At 41.1% G+C, this 22,094-nt stretch overlaps 1 protein-coding gene across 1 annotated transcript in view; it reads right to left on the minus strand.

The window, feature by feature from the left end:
• The window catches only part of LOC126385214 (pleckstrin homology domain-containing family A member 5-like), a 628,760-nt gene that overhangs the window by 260,709 nt on the left and 345,957 nt on the right, over positions 1-22,094 (minus strand). Inside the window, exon 4 of the mRNA XM_050036817.1 lies at positions 2,297-2,380. Coding sequence (XP_049892774.1) covers positions 2,297-2,380 — 84 coding nt within the window. The remainder of the gene's footprint in view (positions 1-2,296; positions 2,381-22,094) is intronic.

The following is a 22,094-nucleotide window of genomic DNA, read 5'->3' on the forward strand; positions in this document are numbered from 1 at the left end:
TTCACCTGGTTTTTGTTGGAAATAGTTGTATATAGCTTAATTTTATCTCAGTTATACTTTTGTATGTACATATTTACAACTTATATTTACATTTTCTGCCTTTGAATTTTTTCATTGAGCATGTTTGAATTTTGTATAGTAAAGAAATTGATTTATTTTTCAAATCTGATTTTGTGTTTTTGAGTGTTTTTGGGTCTAGTATGTTAATATAGTATGTCAGAGTGGAAAAATAATTTTCTGGTCATATAGCTAAGGTTGTGCTGAAAAAAAGATATCAAACATTGGCATGACAAACATTTTTTTATGTGGTATATAAAGGCAAAAATCAAAAGTATACAAAACGGCCAAAATAGCCCAAGACCCTTCTTAAGTATCTGACCAAATATTTCCCCTTCTCTTCCTGAGATATGACGTTCAATATTGTTCATAAAATGTCATCACCTCATTATTTTATCCCATTAGACATTTGTTGGAAGTTTTGTCATAATTAGCATATGAATTCTTGAGTTATGGCCAATAACATATTTTGTGAGATCACACTGACCTTGAAGTTAATTCTTCAGTCCATGTAGACGTTTGTGTCAACTTTAAAGAAATTATTTTAAGGTGTTCACAAGATATTGTGTTTACGATAATGAGACAGATGCAAGATCACATTGACCTTGACCTTTGACCACCGAAATCCAATTATTTCGTTGTTGAGTAAAATGAACGTTTGTGCTAAATTTGAAGAAATTCCCATAAAGTATTTTTTAGATATGGTGTTTATGAGCATTAGACAGACAAGATCACAGTGACCAAAAACATATTAGTTCATCGTTCTGTCTAAGTGGACATTTGTGCCAAATTTGAAGAAATTCCCGTCGTTCTTGAAAGGTTGTGTTCACCAGGAAGGGACGGACAACCTGAAAATATAATGCCTCCAGCCATGGCTATCGCCAGCTTTGAGGCATAAAAAACGCATGTCAGCATCATGTATATTATTTTATTTGGTGGAAGCATTTTTCAGTCAAAAGTGAAACAACACAGATATAAAGGGTTATAGTGGGACTTGTCATGCCCACCCTATCAACGTCAACAGAAGTGGCACCAAAGCCTGGCACCAGTGCAAAATTTGGATGCTGTCACTTAACCAATGATCCTTACTTCTTTTATAGTTTCCTTGATGGAATGTTTTGCAGTGTATGTGAATAACATCAGCTGACAGGAAGTAAACACTGACCCAAGCTGTTGCTTGTTGAAATGGTCTGTAATGTCTTTGTGTTCTGATTTGACTGAATTATCACATTATCGCTCCTCGTAATAGACCTAGGCTATGGAACCAACTACTTATGGCCACGCACATGTGAGTTGTCGACGGTGACAACGTGTGTGTCGGCTTCATCGAGTGTACCAAGTGCAGCACGATGCTGGTATATGACAGCAAAAAGACGGGGACCTCGACACGTAAGAGGCACATAACGAAGGCTTGCCATGGAAAGAAAGACTAGAGTCAGCCTTCAATGTCCACATTTGTATCCGTATTTAAAAAATGTCGGGTTTAAACTGGGCTCGGGCTAGTAATTACACTCATCTTGGGCGTCCAGAAAGAGACGAAAGTCAGCGTTCAGTGTCCACGTTCGTATCCTTAAAAAAAATTTCGGGTTTAAGTCGGGCTTGGGCTCGTAATTACAGTTAAAGGGCGGGGCCGGCTGGGCCAGGCTCGGACAGAACATGCACAGGCTTGGGTGGGATCGGGTTGGATTTTATGGGCCTGATCTAAGCTCTACAGCAATCTCTATCAGTCAGCTGATGAGGAAAAAAAATAAACAAATGAACAAATGTGTCTGCACAAATATGAGCAGCATCTGAATTTTTGCAGAGTGCATTATCTGTTAATGTCCAAATGATGTATTTCTATTCAGCTAGCAGTGTCTATAAAAGAAGCATTTACTATGGGAACCCTGGATGCCTCATATAGCTTATCCTACTTTGCTCGTGTATTGCTGCTACTCTTGGGTGCTTTCTGGTCCATTCAGAACTTACACTGATGTATTAACTGACCTGTAATCTAGACACACTTACAAGTGTGGACTTGAGACCCCGCTCTGGTGTGAGTAGAATTTTTGGGTTCTGGTATATCCAAGTTTCTAGACATCAACACTTAAAGAGTACATTTACTTGCAGACACAGCTGCACAGAACAGCTACAACAGTTGATGAATGAATCCATCTGTAATTGTTTCCAGTGACCTTTTTCAATTCACTACAGAACTCATAAACATGCTATGTGAATGTGTCAGAGTGCAGAGACTTACTGTTCATTTACAACAAAAATGCAATTGTCCTGGGAGGGAACGCCTGACACCGGGTGCTTACAGGTCACCTTTCGCTCATTGTGACTGCAGGAAAAGATAGAGTAAGAGACAGGAAGAGAAAAGACAAAAGGGGAAGGAGAGAGAGCATTTAACTTCTGCAACAACACCCCTTTATCAACAGCTGAAACATTAAATGGATAGCGTGCTGAGGGCAGGGAAAAAAACAAATCATTTGAAGTGAAATATGAGATTTCCTATAAGCTGAAACATTACATTACATAACAAACAAACAAACCAAAAAAAGTTAAATCAGCTTCTTGTAAAGAGAGCACACTACAAACACTCAGTCACACAGGACACAGAGGACAGCTGAATGTGCTGGAGCTCTAGGCATCTTGGAAAAATTTTATTAAAATTCTAACATCTTTTAAAAGATTTTTAATCAATCTTTTGTGCACTTAAACGTTTCATGAAAACCCACATGTATAAGAATTCAGGAGTGGTGGATGGTTTTTTCTCACTGTGATATTTGGTGGATTCCTGCTACCTGGGCCTACTACCTCTATTGTGGTTGAGACAGCCTAAGCCAGTGAGAAGATCACTTCTGAATTTTTGGACTGGTGAAAGCAATTCTGTTTCGTTGAGTGTATTCCTGCCTACGGTACATCCTGGTAAGAGTTCTATCCTAAATCTGATTTGAAGATGTCAACCCGCAAGAATACAAACAACACTAGCAAGATTCAAGGTGATGAGTCAGTTGTTGTAACTATGGACACGCTCAATGAAGAATTACTAAAGAGACAAGAAGCCTCTTTTAGTGCCTTCACCCAGTTGATCCTGGATTCAACAAATAAAAGAGCTGATTCTCTGCTGACTGAGATTCAAGAGCTAAAGATCAGTCTGAAATACTCTCAAAAGGATATTGATGAAATGAAAGAGGATCAGTCCAGGTATTCGGCTGAGGCTAAGGATCTTGCAAAACAGGTCCTAGATATAAAATCAAAGCTATCAGATTCAAAGCACAGTGAGGAGAAATTGGATTATCTGGAGAATCAAACTCGGAGGAACAATCTAGTGATTGAAGGCCTCAAGACTGACAAACCAGATGAGACCTGGGCTGAGACTGAGACCAAGGTCCAAGAGCTGTTCACCTCAAAACTCAAACTGGATGCTGACACCATTGAGATAGAATGTGCACATAGGAATGGAAAATTTAGGGGTGATGCTGGGAGGCCAAGGCCAGTTGTGCTTAAGCTATTATGCTTTAAAGAGAAACAGCTCATCATGGAAAAGGCAAGAGCTAACCTCAAGAACACTTCTGTGTATATAAATGAAGATTTTTCGGATCAACTGCACAAAAAGCGTGCTGAACTGCTGCCAGCGATGAGGGAGGCGAGAGCCAGGGGGGACTATGCAGTTATTAGTTATGATCGCCTCATTGTAAAAGCTAGAAGAGATGGAGGAAGGACTGTGGCCTAGTGATATGTACAGTTGTTTGAATGTTGTGTTTTACTGTTTACCAAAGGGAATATTGAGGAATGATTTACAATGCCTCTTAATTTACCAAAGAAGGGTTTAAAAATTGCCCATCTCAATATATGCAGTCTTAAATATAAAGTTCATGAGGTGACTTCTTTACTTAAAAATGAAAATTTACACATACTTGCCATTTCAGAAACTCACTTAGATCCATCAATAGATGTAAATGAAATTGCTGTGTCAGGATATAATGTTTTCAGAAATGACAGAAATCGCCATGGGGGTGGTTGCAATATATATCCAGAGTCATATACCTATTAAAATAAGAGGTGATCTTTTGACCTCAGCTATCGAGGCACTATGGATTCAAATACATTTACCTCACACCAAACCATTTCTCTTGGGTTGTTGTTATAGACCTCCAAGTGCAAATATTCAGTACTTAGATGAAATATGCTTTATGTTACAGAAGCCTACAAACTGTGATAGAGAAATTTATTTTCTTGTGGATCTGAACATAGACTGGCTGTCAGCAACATGTTCAATGACTAGAAAACTGAGTGATATTGCAAAAATGTGTAACTTATCTCAAGTGATGACTGTACCTACTCAGGTGTATACAAATTGTACAGGACAAAAATCAGCCACTTGTATTGACCACATTTTCACAAATGCTAAAGAACTGTGCTCAAAGTCTGTATCAATCCCAGTCGCTTTAGTGATCATAATTTGGTGGCAATTGTTAGGAAAGCCAAAGCTCCAAAAGCTGGAACTAAAGTTGTCTTCCAGAGATCTTTTACATTTTTTTGTAAAAATAGTCTTGCAGCGGACATAAATAAGGTACGATGGGATAAAGTCTGTTTAATAAATAATGTGGACAAAGCACTGGAATTATTTACTGAAAAGTTCTTAGAGGTAGCTGATAAACATGCCCCCATTAGGAAATGTGCAGTTAGAAAAAGGAGAGCACCTTGGATTGATGAAGATCTGAAAGCCATGATGACTCAATGGGATAAAATGAAAATGCTGTCTATTAAGTCTAGCAATACAACTGACTGGAAAGCATACTGTTCTCTTGGAAACCAAGTGACGAAAGCAAATAGGAAGAAAAAAAAAACAAATATTACCAAAATAAACTAAATGAATTTTAAACATGATGGAAAGAAACTGTGGAAAACATTAAATGATATAACGGGTAGAGCTGGAGATAATTCACCCTCTTTTCTAGAGTCAGATGGCACATTTATTACAAAACCTCAAGAAATTGCGAACTATTTCAATGAATATTTTGTTGGAAAAAATGAGAAATTTAAAAAAGAAATGACAAATTCAGATACAAAAATTTCAAAACAATTAATCAATGTCTATCTAATGAAAAATAAAGATTGTGCATTTGATTTTCAGTTAGTTCAAGTGAATGAGGTAGAAAAACTTCTTTGTAATTGTACATAGTGAAAAACCCTCAGGATTAGATAATCTTGATGGGAAACTCTTGGGGATGGTCCCTGGCACTATAGCCTTACCCATAAATCATATTTTTAATCTGAGTTTGCAGGAGGGTGTATGCCCTCAAGCATGGAAAGCTGCAAAAGTTATTCCTTTACCCAAAAAACAAGAAGGAGCCGTTCACTGGTGCTAATAGTCATCCTATAAGCATCCTTCCTGTGCTGAGTAAACTGATGGAGAGAGTTGTGTTTGACCAAATCTCACTGTATTTTTCTATCAGTGGACTTAACAATGAATTTCGGCATGCATACAAAAAGGGTCACACCACTAGTACAGCTTTAATGCAGATGACTGATCAATGGTTGAGTGATATAGACAGGAAAAGGATAGTAGGTGCTGTGCTTCTTGATTTTAGTGCTGCTTTTGATTTAATAGACCACGAGATGCTCTTAATGAGACTGGCTGCTTATGGTTTTAATGCTTTGACTCTTAAAGGATAACTTAGGTATTTTTCAACCTGGGCCCTATTTCCCCATGTGTATGTGTGCATATGATTAATAGGTACAACTCGTTTTAAAATTGGTTCAGTATTGAGGGAGCCGGCAGCTGGAGGTAGATATGGGGGCAAATGCGTCCCGTATAGGTTTGCACATTAAAAGTGCTTTTTTTCGCCACTGACCGGTTCAGATCGCCAGGGCTATCTCTGTAAATAGCATACTAAGCGTTTCCCTTACCCTTCACTTCCTGTGGGCTGTGTGTGATTTCCCTTACCCTTCACTTCCTGTGGGCTGTGTGTGACATCATCTCGCAAGAGTTTTGCTTGTTGCCGGAAGAAAACAGAGGAGCCATGCTGAGCGCCGCACAGAGTGGCACTTGTTGTCCCGGAGTACAGTTGAGAGTTTTACTGCATCGGTATCATGGCTGCATATTTACCCGATTTCGAGAATGAAGATGAGCCCTTTTATTACGATGGCTGCCCGTACTTATTTGAGCCCAAGTATACGGACGAGGAGCTCCTACAAATTGAAGAGCAGACGAGGATAGAGAGAGAGGGCCAACGAGCAGACGAGGGTGAAGCAGCGGCTGCACGAACGCGAATCTCTGAGGACTGGTGGTGCTCCTGTGGTTGCTGTGACTCCATGCCCACAGAGGAAGAATGTCTGTGTTGCAACGAGTGGGACCTGTTGCCCAATATTCATGGTCTCGATGTGTCCTGGGATGATACAGAAACTACCAAACGCTGTGTAACTACGTTAGAGGATTTCCTCCCTCTGATCAACAGGGCAGTGCTGGATACCTTTTTCATGTGCCCAAAATAAATTGGAGGAGGAGGAACCGGTCAGTGGCGGAAAAAAGCACTTTTAATGCGCAAACTTATACGGGACGCATTTGCCCCCATATCTACTTCGCGGCTGCCGGCTCCCTCAATACTGAACCAATTTTAAAATGAGTTGTACCTATGAATCATACGCACACATACATATGGGAAAATAGGGCCCAGGTTGAAAAATACCAAAGTTATCCTTTAACTGGATGAGGAGCTACTTATCTAATAAAACACAAATTGTATTCTTTAATGGTAGTTTTTCTAATATAAAGGCAGTACAATGTGGTGTCCCCCAGGGGAGTTACTTGGGTCCATTGCTCCACTCTATTTTTACTAATGATATGCCACTTGTTCTGAGTAAAGCCAGTTTAGCTATGTTTGCGGATGATATGTCATCAAACAGTGTGGAGGAGTTAAATGTTCTCTTACAAAATGAAATTACACTTATTGCAGATTGGGTAGCCAAAAACAATTTCAGTCTAAATGTATCAAAAACCAAATGTATTGTTTTTGGATCAAACCATGCGCTGAGGCAAGATATCCAATTACGCATCTCCGTAAATGGCAGCTGTATAGAGCAAGTTAATGAGGCTAAACTTCTAGGGGTTAACCTTGACAGTAAATTATCATGGCAGAATCATATAGATAAAATTGTTGGAAAAATGGGAAGAGGTATATCCATGATAAGAAGATGCTCCTCCTTCCTTACACCAAGTACCACCTTACAGGTTATTCAAGCTTTGGTACTATCACATCTTGATTACTGTACAGCTATCTGGTCAAGCGCAGCTAATAAAGAGCTGTATAAGCTGCAGTTAGTGCAAAATATAGCAGCACGTCTTGCCCTTCGGTATTCAATGAGAAAAAGCATAGACCAAATGCATGCTGATCTTGCCTGGCTGAAAGTGGAAGACAGATTAAGACGGAGTCTTCTAACTTTATTCAGGAATGTATGTGTTTTAAAACAACCAACTTGTCTTCACTCAAGAATAATATTTTCTCAAAACAGACATGGCCACAAAACAAGACAGGTGAGGAGGGGTCATGTTATGATTCCTAGACCAAGAACTAATGCCATGAAAAAAACAATTATGTATAGAGCCATTTCTGAGTGGAATAAGTTGCCATATTTCATAACTCAAGCAACAAGTAAAGAAAGTTTCAAAAAACAGCTAAAAAAGTTATTCTTGGGCAAAGACCTGAACAATACTTGACCTGTTTTTGCTTTTGTTTTTGCTGATTTTTGTTTTATGAAATTTCTATCTCAATGCAGTTGGTAACGTGTTATAAATTTTATTGTTAGCAGGTACTGTGTGTGTGTGTGTGTGTGTGTGTGTGTGTGTGTGTATAGGGGGGGAATTTAGTGATGAAATTGTATTCATGTATGCATTTATGTAACATATCATTGTAATTGTATTTATATGCATGTTTTAACACGGACCCCAGGAAGAGTAGCTGTTACATTAGTAACAGCTAATGGGGATCCAAATAAACACGTAAACAAACTTCTGCATTATTTGGAGTTACTGCAGATGACAAGCATCCAGTGTCCCTTCCAAAATAAAAGTATACACAAACACAAACACACACACACACACACACACACACACACACACACGAAAGTTTCACCTCCAATAACAAACGGCGTCAGACTTCTTAAAGGGAAACATCATCTAAATTAAGAAATATAATATGTCATTCAAATGGTCAAAAAGGTGCAGTCAATATTAGTGAACATTAGCTACTCTCTCTCAAAGTCTCAAACTTGTGATGTCATAAGGTATAAAGCATCATGTTTGAGTAAATTTGCTGTACATGACATCGCACGTCCCACAATGCTCACCTCATCGCACTGTTGATGCTGAGACAATGCATCATGCAGCCTTAGAGAAGACAATTTTTTTTTACAATCATCTCCAAGTGAGAATCCTTAAATAAACCCAGTGGGCTCTCTGGGGGTTCAGCATGTGTTGGCAGCAGATGGAGGCTGAGCATGTGCCCTGATTTAAATCTACATCTGGGGATGCCAGATGTGCAGGAGCCAGAGGGAATCGGGGGGCTCCACCTGGGTCTAATCTAGCTAGCCGTGCAACACCGTAGCTGGGATTGCACTGCTACTCCAGTGCCCTGCATCTGGAGAAAAGCTAGGCCAGAGGGCTGCAAAGACCAGCGTGTATGATCAAGAACACAGTGGGCTCTAGTTTCACAGACCGGGCAAGGTGGGGGCCAACTGGGTGTGGCCAGGCGGATTTTGCAAGTTTGGCACACCGTGCGCCTGGCGCAGCTATTCCTCTTTCCCACCTCCGTCACTCCTACCTGCGCAAGTCGGAAAGAGGGAGGAGAGAAGGCGTGGAGTGGGTTTTACACACATCACACCAATCAAATGAGCCCCTCTCCTCGCCCTTAAATGCGCTGCGCGAAGGCGTAATGAGAGTTTACTCAATTCGCCATGGCGGAAGAGAGCAGCAGCGTCAGACGGCCAAACTTCTCCCAGGAGGAAACTGATGTTTTGGTCCGGGAGGTCCAAGCTCGCAGTGTCCGAATATACGGAACTGCGAGCAGACCTCCACGGGCTGATGATGATCTCTTTATCTCACGCAGTTTCACTCTGTTTCTTTTCTTTTGACTTTTCTAAGATGACAGATGCTGAATATATACTCCCTATCTGATGCTGTGGCTGTTTGTGGTTGGCTGAGAGGGATGTGAACTCATTAGTTTGCAGCTATGTTAATCAAATCAGGTTGGGTTTCCATTACGCGTGCCAAACGTGCCACACGGTGCCAATCCCCTTTGATCTGGCATCAGATGTGACGGGACAGTCGATATAGAGATACATTTATGTGCTGATTGCATTGCAGATAGTTGTATTGAATAGTGTTTTTTGGGTATTTATTGCATTGTTAATGTGCCTGACATTCTGGAAACCTGCCTGTGAGGTTTTGGTGACGTGTGCGCACTGTCCACCCGTCAGCCGAATTTCGGCTTACACCGGCTGAGCTCGGCCTGCGTTGACAGTAGACGTGGTTTCAGCTGGCGAGCTTTTAGCGCACCTTTGGCACGAAACTGTCACTGCGCCAAGCTGGATCTGTCGACACCTCTCCCTGCTGCGCCGCCACACCCATCTCAGCGCACCTCGGTCTGCCAAACTACCAAACTGAGTGCGCCTCGGGTTGCGCTGCTCGAAACTAGCTCTGCGCAGGGTTCGCCACCCTGCGCCACCCTGCACTGCGCCGGGAAACTAGAGCCCAGTGAGTTTACACACACATCCACAGAGAAGTATTTTTACGTCAGGGAAATAACATTTTTCACATATTGTGTTACTGTGACTAGTCTTTAAAAAAAAACACAAGTACAGTCAGAGGAGCAGAAATTGCCTTTGATGACAAGAAGACTCAGTGAAGGAGCAGCACATGGTGAAAAATGACAAGTTGTGATCAGGACAGATTCCAACAGGCTTTCAGCTTCAACTTAAAGCAGCATTTCAAACCAGAGGCATCATTATTACACTAAGTTTCAGATACGCAGTGAGACAATCTCAGTAATGCGTTGTGTATGCAGACTCGATGTGAGCTTTGTGTTATCCAATTTTAACTGCACATCTCATCTCATATATCTCATCTCTGCTGCTCCCCTGCATGGCTTGACATAGCTCTGATGATACAAAAGATTTCCTGAGTCACCTTGAGTCACGAAAGACACAAGTTTGTATTCTCATTATCACAAGACAAATATTTTGACATGAACACCCACAGGCAGCACTGAAATAAAATGCAAACAGCTTCATTTGATGAATCAGAGTTTAGTTTGTTCGAACTGCAGCTCCCACACACTCATCAAGTGCAAAGTCATCCTTGAAACGTTTGCTTTCAGGCCAGTGAAATCTTATAAACACTGCCTTTTTGATGCCAAAAATCACACCTTATGTTGAAGTGCTACACTGATTTGGCAAAAGAAATGAGGCTTTTACCACTGATGAATAATTAAATAGCATGTTGCATGCAGGAATGTCAGCTTGTTGTGGATCACTGCTCCACACAAGCTGTTTGTAATTGATGATTAGTTTAATAGAATTGAACTGCTGCTCTTTTTAAAATGTCCTTTGCATGACCTAAACCCACCATGTGTTCAGTGTATTTATTAGGATAAAACCCTTGAGATGTGCCACCTTGTTATCGAAGGGGTTCCATGTGGAAACACAAACAAAAATCAAACTGCAAGCTGCCCTCTGTGGGTTATCCATTTTAACCCTTTCATGAAAAGGTTAGTTGCCAATGAATGTAAATGTCGACTAGCTGGTGATGTCATCTGCTAGCATGTCGCTGCACAGTGACAGTAGACTGAGGCGGAATAAAGCCAGCGGGCCGGACAACATCAGCCCCAGGGTCCTCAGGGTGTGTGCTGAGCAGCTTGCTGTAGTCTTTCAGCACCTCTTTAACCTCTCCTTGAGGTTGAAGAAGGTGCCTGACCTATGGAAGACCTCCTGCATTGTCCCAGTACCTAAGAAAGGACGTCCCAGAACTCTCAATGACTACAGGCCGGTGGCGCTAACATCACATGTCATGAATACATTTGAGAGGCTTGTTTATGCCTATCCTGACCCGAAAAGATGCAGAAAAATTGGTCCACGCTTTTGTTACCTCAAGGCTGGATTACTGTAACTCTCTATTATCAGGTAGCTCTAATAAGTCCTTAAAAACTCTTCAGCTAATTCAGAATGCAGCAGCATGTGTACTAACAGGAACTAAGAAACGAGATCATATTTCTTCTGTTTTAGCTTCTCTGCACAGGCTCCCTGTAAAATCCAGAATTGAATTTAAAATCCTACTGTTAACTTATAAAGCTCTAAATGGTAAAGCTCCATCATATCTTAGAGAGCTCATAGTGCCATATTATCCCACCAGAATGCTGCGTTTGGAGAATGCAGGGTTACTCGTGGTCCCTAAAGTCTCCAAAATTAGATCAGGAGCCAGAGCCTTCAGCTATCAGGCTCCTCTCCTGTGGAATCATCTTCCTGTTGCGGTACGAGAGGCAGACACCGTCTCCACATTTAAGACTAGACTTAAGACTTTCCTCTTTGATAGAGCTTATAGTTAGGGCTGGCTCAGGCTTGCCTTGTACCAGCCCCTAGTTAGGCTGACTTAGGCCTAGTCTGCCGGAGGACCCCCTATAATACACCGGGCACCTTCTCTCCTTCTCTCTCTCTCTGTCTCTCTCTCTCTCTCATGTCCTATTACTGCATCTTGCTAACCATTCTGGATGCATTCTGGATGTCACTAACTCGGCTTCTTCTCCGGAGCCTTTGTGCTCCATTGTCTCTCAGGTTAACTCGTATTGCAGTGGTGCCTGGATAGTGTGATGTGTGTGGTTGTGCTGCTGCCGTGGTCCTGCCAGATGCCTCCTGCTGCTGCTGTTATCATTAGTCATACTTCTACTGTTATTATACACATATGATTATTATCACACATGTATACTATCAGATATTAATATATTATTATTGATTATAATATTATTACTTTCATTAATGTTGTTGTAAGCTACTATCATTACCGTCTGTCCTGCATCTCTCTCTGTCTCTGTCTCTCTCTCTTTCTGTCTCATTGTGTCATACAGATTACTGTTAATTTATTATGTTTATCTGTTCTGTACTACATCTATTGCACGTCTGTCCGTCCTGGAAGAGGGATCCCTCCTCAGTTGCTCTTCCTGAGGTTTCTACCGGTTTTTTTTCCCCCGTTAAAGGGTTTTTTTTGGAGAGTTTTTCCTTATCTGCTGTGAGGGTCCAAAGGACAGAGGGATGTCGTATGCTGTAAAGCCCTGTGAGGCAAATTGTGATTTGTGATATTGGGCTTTATAAATAAAATTGATTGATTGATTGATTGATTGATTGATTGTTCTCCAGCACCTGAGACTACTGCTCTCTGCCTTCCCGGACCCCCTGCAGTTTGCTTACCAGCAGCATATTGGTGTTCAACCCAGCCTCCTGAGAGACAAGCTGCTGGATATACAACTTCACCCGGACATCGCTGCCTGGATTTTGGATTACCTCACGGGCCGGCCGCAGTACGTCAGGGTGGATGGCTGCGTATCTGAGGTGGTGTCAAGTACCACCGGGGTGCCCCAAGGAATTTTTCTGGCACCATTCTTCTTCACCCTCTACACCTCTGATTTCTGGTTCAATTCTGGTTCCTGCCACCTCCAAAAGTTTTCCGACGACTCCTCTATAGTCGGATGCATCAGCAATGATGACAAGGAGGAGTACAGAGGACTAATTGAGGGCTTTGTCGCGTGGAGCAACCGAAACCACCTAAGGAGGTGGTGGACTACCGGAGGAACCGGAGGCAACCTGCCCCAGTCACCATCCAGGGCGAGGAGGTGGAATCCAGGGCGAGGAGGTGGAGATGGTGGACTCGTACAAGTACCTTGGGGTCCACATCAACAATAAATTGGACTGGACTCATAACAGAGATGCCCTCTATAGGAAAGGACAAAGCAGGACGTTCTTCCTGAGGAGACTCAGATCGTTTGGCGTCTGTAGTGGGACGACGAGCTGTGGCTGATGGGCAGCTCATTCAGCCAGTGTATTATCCCACCCAGGTACAGAACTGAACAATTCAGATGCTCCTTTGTACCCACCGCCATCAGACCGTACAACAGCAGTTTGGCTTAAGCTACATCTAGCTCTGAACTAGCCTTGGACCAAGACGTTCATTGCATGAACGTCTTGAAAACGAACCCCGTTTTTCGTTTGGGGGTTCCCGGTCTAGACCGATTCACATCTCCATAAACGTTCAAATCAAACATGTAATGTACTCATCTCATAGGCACAGATGTTAGGAAGGTGTACGGGGGTTGCCATGTGTTTGTATATCCGTTATTGTTCAATAAACATGCATTTTATCTCGGGATGTCTTGAAATTTTCTTCACCCCTTCTTCGTCCTGCAATGAATGAGTGCACTGGCTTTCTACTGTGCCACGGCGCCACTTTAGCGATTGGGAGGTGTATTGCACACTTACTACCAATGTGCAATACACCTGCCAACCGCTACAGTGCCGCTGCAATGAACGTCTTGATCCAAGGCTAGCTCTGAACAGACGTATCTGGCATTTGTAATGACATTTTATCTGTCACCTGTCACTTTATTTCATTCAACACTTTGTCTGCCATTTTTTAGTCACTTTATTCATCTGATGTAGCAATTTTATTGATGTAGCAATTTTATTTTATATTTTATTTATCTAGTATTATCTTTAATTTTTATTTTTAATTTTTTCTCTTTAATCTTATTCTATTTAATGTCCTTTGATTTTGTCTTGTGCTGCTGTGATACTTGAATTTCCCCCCTGGCGGATCAATAAAGTATATCTTATCTTATCTTAGAGACACTGCGTACTGCGATGGCAACGGAAAACCCCCAAAGTGTGGGAGCATGTTACTGTGAAATGTAACATTTGCCAAGCTGACCTTGCATTGTAAATCCAATCCATCAATGACACAAAATTTCACATAAAATCTACACAAATGTCGTAGATTATCTAAATTATGCAAAACTTTTATGTTCATTTGAACATAAAGTTTTGACTATACACTGCCGCACATGGGTGCTCAGCCTTCTTCGTGGGTGTTTGGGCCCCTAAGAACCCACGGAATCGGTGCCTATGCCAGGTGAGTCTTTTTCTATATACTGATGTGACATAGCATAGGACTCTAGGGGCGAGTGCTTTACGATGAATAAGGACTGGTGTGACAGTAGGAATACTGAAATGCTTTCTCGTTCCTGCTCACCCTACTCCATGAGGGGATAAATGCTCTCAGACACTGCTATGCGGCGTTCAGAGGCAGCTGCAGAGCAAGTCGCTGCCTGCATTCTGGAGGAGCAACTGTGCTCCAAACAGACAGGACTTGATTTCAGTTGAACATTTGGTTGTATCAGCAGGGAATATCATTAAAGTATCTTATTATCCTTACGCGCATAAAACAACCTTAAGTTAAATTAAAAAGCTGGTGGCTAAATAGGAGCCATTCAGTAACTGTGCAGTTCACAACTCCAATAGTTGATTATATGTTTCAATAATTGATAGATTATTTGATTATCATTAGTTGCAGCCCTGTGGCAAATGTACAAATAACATCACAAACCCAGAGCCTCCAGATCTGAAATGTACCTCCATTTTCTGAGCAGTAATTTCACAAACTGGAGAGGAGACAACAAGTAACCTGCCTTGGACCATGTCCACCTTGAAGATAATGCCAAGAATGCAAACACAGCATTTGTTTTGCAGCAAGCTATAAATGTGAATGTAATCAAGGTATATCTACTGTTTCATTACAAAGTCCTGAACACATCCTGATCTCTAACATCCAAGTACAATGCTGCTGGTACTAAAAGGTCTCAGGTTCAGTCGCTGGACCAGCCAACAATTACACCTCAGAGGCCCAAGCCCCTCTCACTCGTTGGCTGGTAGAAATAAGGCTGTGTTAGAGGCCATCAGGTTGTTGTGACAAGGGCCCTAGGACTTTTTTGGGGTATTTTTACTGCCTTTACTTTTAAGCTCATATCACAGTCATTATAAAGGCTACATACACATGCTAGATCTTGTCTTTTTTCAGGAAAATCTGGGCTATCCAGATTTGCCATCATTACATGTCCTTCTATGTGCCTGTATTTTATATACATTTTTTTATCAATGAGAAAAAAAAATCTGTATAACTAAATTCTTACATTTTTACATCTATCTCACCATAGCAAGTTCTGCCATATATGAAGAGGGGAAACTCTCTGGAATCTGGCAATATAAGAACCATGATGGTGGGACATTCTGTCACTTCACAGTTGTCCAAAACATGTGGTTTGTGCCAGGCGGACATAATTGCCAGTATTTTTTCATTATTGCAAGAAATTTCATTGACTCATTCACAAGTCAAAAATGTGTTTTATTTGAAAGACACATGCAATTTTTATTTCTAATAGAAAAATAGTAATAATATTATTCCTCACTATATGAAGTGACTGATAACAAGACCTGTATAATGGATTGTAAAGAAATTCGACAGGTTTTTATTTTGTAGACAATTGATCTGTATTAACAGCATGATGGGATGACAATGATGTGTTTGGTATCATCGGAAAGCTTCGGTCCTACACTTTCATGTGATATGTGTGGCATTTCTCTGTGACCCTGCATTCGCGAGTAATCCATCCAAGAGTAATTTGTGTGCAAAGCTGTATGAAAGCTTTGTTATACATAATTTTAGTGTAACTTTATCATCGTTTTTCCTTGCATAAACATTGGACTACCGACAAGTCCGTCTTGTCGGAAAGCTGTGGTTCTGCTGTTTCATGTGATATGTGTGGCTTCTTGCTATAACGAATGGTTGCGGAGAAAATCAACAGAGAAGAACAGGTGTGAATTTGGACGCACTTTGCGTCATTCAGGCCCATAGGGTTAAAAAGAGGATAAGAAAATAAAAAGATACAGGGAGGCAGTGGAGAAAAAGACAGAGAAACAAACTGTAAATGACGGAGGCCAAGACAAAGAAATCAACAAATTAATGGAATAAATAAAGAGACCAGAGTTTCAATTCCCAGCAGTCTCCCAGTGTGGTTCCACACACTTTCAATTCAGATGTATTGACATTACAAAATATGTATCGTGACCAGGACATTTTACAGTGTAAAAATACACTTCAATCAGTATTCTTTGGTTGAAATGGTTTGTAAACACATTTCTGATATTTCTCTCACATGCCAGCCCAGTAATATATCTGCAATAAGCCTCTATCAATCAATCAGTCAGTCAGTCAGTCAGTCAGTCAGTCAGTCAGTCATTTATTTGTCACATGAAATTATACTAGGTACAACACCAGTGAAATGTGATCTCATTAGTTCCTTCAACTTGTTCACTGTAATTTAGTCTTCTTACATTGTTGGTTGCTGCTTCGTAATCGTCTGTGTTTCAAGATGGTTGTGGTTGTCCATAGTTTCTGGTTGTGGAATAATTCAACTGTCCAAACACCCCTACCTCAACAAGACGGCTGCATGTTCGTGTTCATGTTGTTGGGTAGTGACTCTGCGCTACAATCAGCACAGTTTCAAGGTGGACACCCAAGATTAGTGTCACCAATTCAGTATCTGACCAAATAACTCACCTTGTGCCCTCAAGGCCTTTTTGAGATATTGCCTTCACAAAATGAAACACACAAGGTCACAGTGGCCTTGATCATCAATTTCTAATCAGTTTATCGTTCAGTCCAAGTAGTTGTTTGTGCCAAATTTGAGAAAATTCCTTCAAGGTGTTCTTGAGACATCCTGTAAACAAGAAGGGGACAGATGCAAGGTCAAGGTGACCCTGACTTTTGACCACCAAATTCTAATCATTTCAACCTTTACTCAAAAGGCACGTCTGTGCCAAATTTGACATTCCCTCACAGTGTTCTTGAGTTATGCCATTAACATGAATGAGATGGATACAAGGTCACACTGACCTTGACACTTCACCACCAAAATCAAATGAGTTCATTGCTGAGATCTTTGTGCTAAATTTGAGTCTAACCTGATGAAGGTCTGATAACCAAAACATTATTTATCTGATGAAGTTTATTGCAAGTAACAGGACAGTGTGTGGGAATGCCCTTTTCTTTACCTATGGACACTCCTCCTATGCAGCTGTCTACAAGTTTTTGAAGATGTGCATGAGCCTCTGTATTTTATTTTTTTTTGTTGCCAAATTTAAACAAATTCTTTCAAGGCATTCTTGAGATATCATGTTCATAAGAATGGGACAGACGAATGGATGGACAGATGGACAACTTGAAAACATAATGCCACTGGCCACAGCTATCGCTGACATGGAGGCATAAGAACTGTCTTCTCCAGGAATTCAAGGTAACACAGAGTGAGTAATTAATAAACAAATGATCATTTTGTTGGTGAAGTATTTCTTTAAGCTGCCATTCCTATCTGAAATGTATAAGAACAACTTGAAACAGAATATGCTAAAATGCCCATATAACCCATATGAATCTAACCAGTGGGAATGTTAAAGCCAATATATGGTGACAACAGATGAAGGTGTGGTTTGAAAATAAGAGAAACATGAGCAGAGAGAATACTTGTGGTCCTGCATTTTCCTTTTTCTTTTTATCTAGCCTTGGAGCACAGTCACACTGAGAGGAACAATTTCTGAACAGCCATTTAAAACCCATAACAGGAGAGTGAGTCTCTCTACTTAAACTCCAACATTTGCCCAGCTGTACAGAAAATGACACATGCACTGCTCCTCTTACCCAGCATGCAACACACACATGAAAAATTCAACATGACTACATCTGCACAAAGGGACGTTATGTCACAGAGCTGACATTTTACTAACAATCCCTTCATACATACTACACATGACGCAGTACCACGTATCATGGTGGCAGACTAATACACATACACCATCTTCGAACAATAATCAGCTAATTCCATCCATGTGAAATGTCACCTAATGTTTAATGTCATTAGTTCTCAGTGTGGATGAATGTGTTCTGCTTCAAATGCCATGTGAAAAAGTCGCCCCATGGTCAGATGTCTGTGTGTGTGTGTGTGTGTGTGTGTGTGTGTGTGTGTGTGTGTGTGTGAGTGAGTGAGTGAGTGAGTGAGTGAGTGAGTGAGTGAGTGTGTGTGTGTGTGTGTGTGTGTGTGTGTGAGTGAGAGAGAGAGAGAGAGAGAGAGAGAGAGAGAGAGAGAGAGAGAGAGAAAGAGAGAGAGACATGTAGCCCTGCATCCACAGCCTAACCGCATCTCTCCTCTCCTCCCTGCAGAGCGGCTGCCATTCACCATCTCTCCCTCTGGCCAGGCCACTAACCTTTCAGAAAGGCCACCAGCACTGACAGCCCTACCGCCACCCTTTCCTTTCTTCTTGCCTCCATTTCTTTCCTTCCCCCCTTCTTTCTTCACTCTGGTTCTTGGTTTTCTCTTCTTATCTGCTTTCTTTGTTTGTGCTGCCTCCTCCATTTTCTCCTGTACTTTCTCAATGAGGTTTCTCTCCATCTGCCAGCCACCCAGCTACTTCCCCCATCCCTTCTGACCTTTTAACTCCTTGCTTCCTCCTCCTCATTCTACAGTACAAACCTGTTCTTATACCTAGCTTTTTCACGCCTCTCTGCGTCACATAGCAATGCACAGGGTATGTGACGCACAGCTGGAACACATAGTAACACATGATTAATGTCAAGAAATGGTCATTACTATGTTCAGGCAACAGAACTACGCAGTTATGTAGTTCAACCATCAACTTTCACCCGGAGGGCCAGTGTTCACGTCCTGTAAGATTGTAAAGCCAAACCCTGTTCTTTTTTCCTAAAGCCAACCACATGCTTTTGTTGCCTAAACCAAACCACATGCGTGTTGGCTAAACGTAACCAACAAATGCGTCAATTCGCAGTGCTGTACCAATGTAGTGTGTGTATTTTAAAAGAGACTGTATGCAGACTGTACATTCCCTGTGAAAATGGAAGTGTATTTTGAAAACAGACAACACATGTTGTAGGCAGAACTTGACAATATGTCTCAGAATGTCAAAAACCAATGCACCCAGGGTACCTTGCATGCCACATGGAAAGTCCATGACCAAACATCAATATGTGAAAAGGTCTGAGTGAGAATGTGTTGGAGTGACAGCCCAGTTTTGTATGACCTAATTAGCCAGTAGTAAAGGCATAGGAAGCAGGCCCTTGTATACAAAGACAGCCACTGCCATGTTTCTACAGTAACCCAGAACAGACAAACCAAGCACTGGCTCTAAACAGGGACATTGGCGTTGTTGTATCAGCCACTATAGTCATCACTTCATTCAGTGTTTTTATTGGTGTAAATCCCCAGCCCTGTTTGTTTTGGAGAGGAAGACACCTCTGGCTGGAACACAGAAATGTGACTTTGTGCATTTGCCTACAGAAACTTTAACGTTTGGACAATGAAAACAGGATAAAAAGTCTAAATAGGTCTGACATTAAACATTAAACACACACAGGCTGTGTTGCGTTCAGGCGTTGTCACGTAAATAACAAATTTCAGTACTTGAATCCGCCGTAGCTAGGGATGTAACGATTACCAATATTATAGTAAATCTCGGTTAATTTTTACACAGTAAGAATTACCGTTTATGTTTAAATTAATTGCATTATTGGGGTGGATTATCAGGATATGTAATAACTAGGGTTGGGACTCGTTAGGATTTTAACGATTCCGATTCCTTACCGATTCCTTCTTAACGGTCCGATTCCTTACCGATTCCTCTTAACGATTCCTACACTATATTCATTACACTTGCTATTCTTAAACAAGTTTATTCTAACTGTTGCACAGTACAAATAGATGAAAATACACATTTGTGTGTGGTGTGTATTTCAGATTTAGAGCTTGTATCATCTCCCTGAGAATATATAACAACAAAAAGTGATTCTCCGATTTCTACAGTAACACTATTAAAATTAACCACAACAATATAATAAAAAATACTAATAAATAATAATATGCATTCTTGCTTGGGCACTGTTGTTTACGTGACAACACCTGAACAGAACACACACACACACATTGGCTGTTTGTTTCTACCGCCCCCCTCGCTGGAAGCGGACCTCCCGCCGCCAGCCTCCGCCTTGATTAAACGCTGAAAATTAAATAAAAGAGGGAGACAGGTTTTTCCTATTTTATCTTATTTTGTTATATTTCTCCCTCTCCCTTTGCTGGAAGCGTCGGACCTCCCGCCACCCGCTCCCGCCGCCCGCTCCCGCCGCCCGCTCCCGTCTCAAACACGGAGGTCTCCCTCTCCGCTGAGCAGGCACGCCCGGCCTGTTAAATAGCCTGTAACCATGACAACTGTGTCACTCAGTGCTTTAGTGATTAGATAATGTCGGGCTCGGCCCGTGCCGCACTCTAATGGAAATGCATGTTACTTTTTTTTTTTTTTTTTTTTTTACAATCTAGGAACCGTTTGCAGGAACCGTTACGCCAAATGTGATGGAACCAGTTCCAGAACCGGAACTTTGGAATGAAAGAATGAAAACATGGCGGAAGGTGGTGATAGCGGCATTCAGGACATTTTCCCCCCAACTAAATGCACAAAGTCTGAGGTCTGGGCGTACTTTGGGTTTCTGAAGAATGCCGAGGGACAGCTGGTGGAGGACAACTATCCTGTGTGCAGAACATGCAGAAAGAAAGTTGCTGCGAAGGGTAGCAACACTACAAATCTGCTGGCTCATCTCCGCGATCATCATCCACAGTTTTACAGCCAATGCAAGTTATGCTATGCAAACATCAGTTATTGTGTGAGGGACTTCGGTTTTACTAAGATTGTCATAATGTGTAACACTCGACGGATACGGGACATTTGAGCCGTATCTGTCCTCCTAAACGGCGACAAGGTTTTCCGTTTTCGTTTAACGTTAAGACACTTAGGAGCTAATACTAGCTGAGTAGCTAATAGCCTTATTAGCAGCTATGTTGCTAAGTGTTTCAAAACGAAACGGAGCTGAAAACACTGAACAGAGCCGACAGAATATAAACCGACATAACATAACGCTAATTGAGATCAACTATGATTGAATCACTATGATTATGGTTATTGTATGGCGAGCTAGAATCGATATAGACGGCCAGTTGTGCTTTCTCGACATAAGCTCAAGGAAACAACATAAAACGCTGCCGTGTTAACCTTTAACCAAGAGCCTTAATGGGGGCTCTCGGTTTTATAAGGTTAATTAAATTCACTGCTCACAGTCTTGACCTAACACACACACACACACACACACACACACACACACACGAGAACATGCACTCCTTTTCTCATACAGGCACTCCTCTCACATGCACACTTCTAATGTGTGAATTATTCTGTGTAATGATGACCATTGCCCTTAGGGTTTTTTTTGTTTCTTCTGCACATTTGTGATATCTATCCTGTATATTGTATGTTTTTTGTTCTACTCTTGCATTGATTTGTCTTATATATATTTTTCCTCTCATGCTAATAAATAAATAATATATAAATTGTTTACATATTTTGCTGACTGTTAAGATGCACCAGACAAGTAAGCTTTGTTCCTGTAATTTGTTTACATATTTTGTCATTTAAAATAATTTTTTCTGTTGCTGTGCCAATCCCTTGCCCCTTTAATGTGAAAGTTTCATTTTAATATAAGATTTTGGCTGTTAACATTTTAGTATGATAAGGAAGTTACAAGATTTAGTGAAGTTATTTCAATGTACATATTTTTTGGACATTTTACAGCGCTTAAAAAAATATCGTGATATTATCGTTTACCGTGATAATTTGGTCACTATAATCGAGATATCAAATTTTCCATATCATTACATCCCTAGCTGTAGCACAATCAATCAATCAATCAATTTTATTTATAAAGCCCAATATCACAAATCACAATTTGCCTCACAGGGCTTTACAGCATACGACATCCCTCTGTCCTTATGACCCTCGCAGCGGATAAGGAAAAACTCCCCAAAAAAACCCCTTTAACGGGGAAAAAAAACGGTAGAAACCTCAGG

This window comes from Epinephelus moara, chromosome 23 (genome assembly GCF_006386435.1).
Source record: "Epinephelus moara isolate mb chromosome 23, YSFRI_EMoa_1.0, whole genome shotgun sequence".
Classification (NCBI taxonomy): Eukaryota; Metazoa; Chordata; class Actinopteri; order Perciformes; family Serranidae; genus Epinephelus; species Epinephelus moara.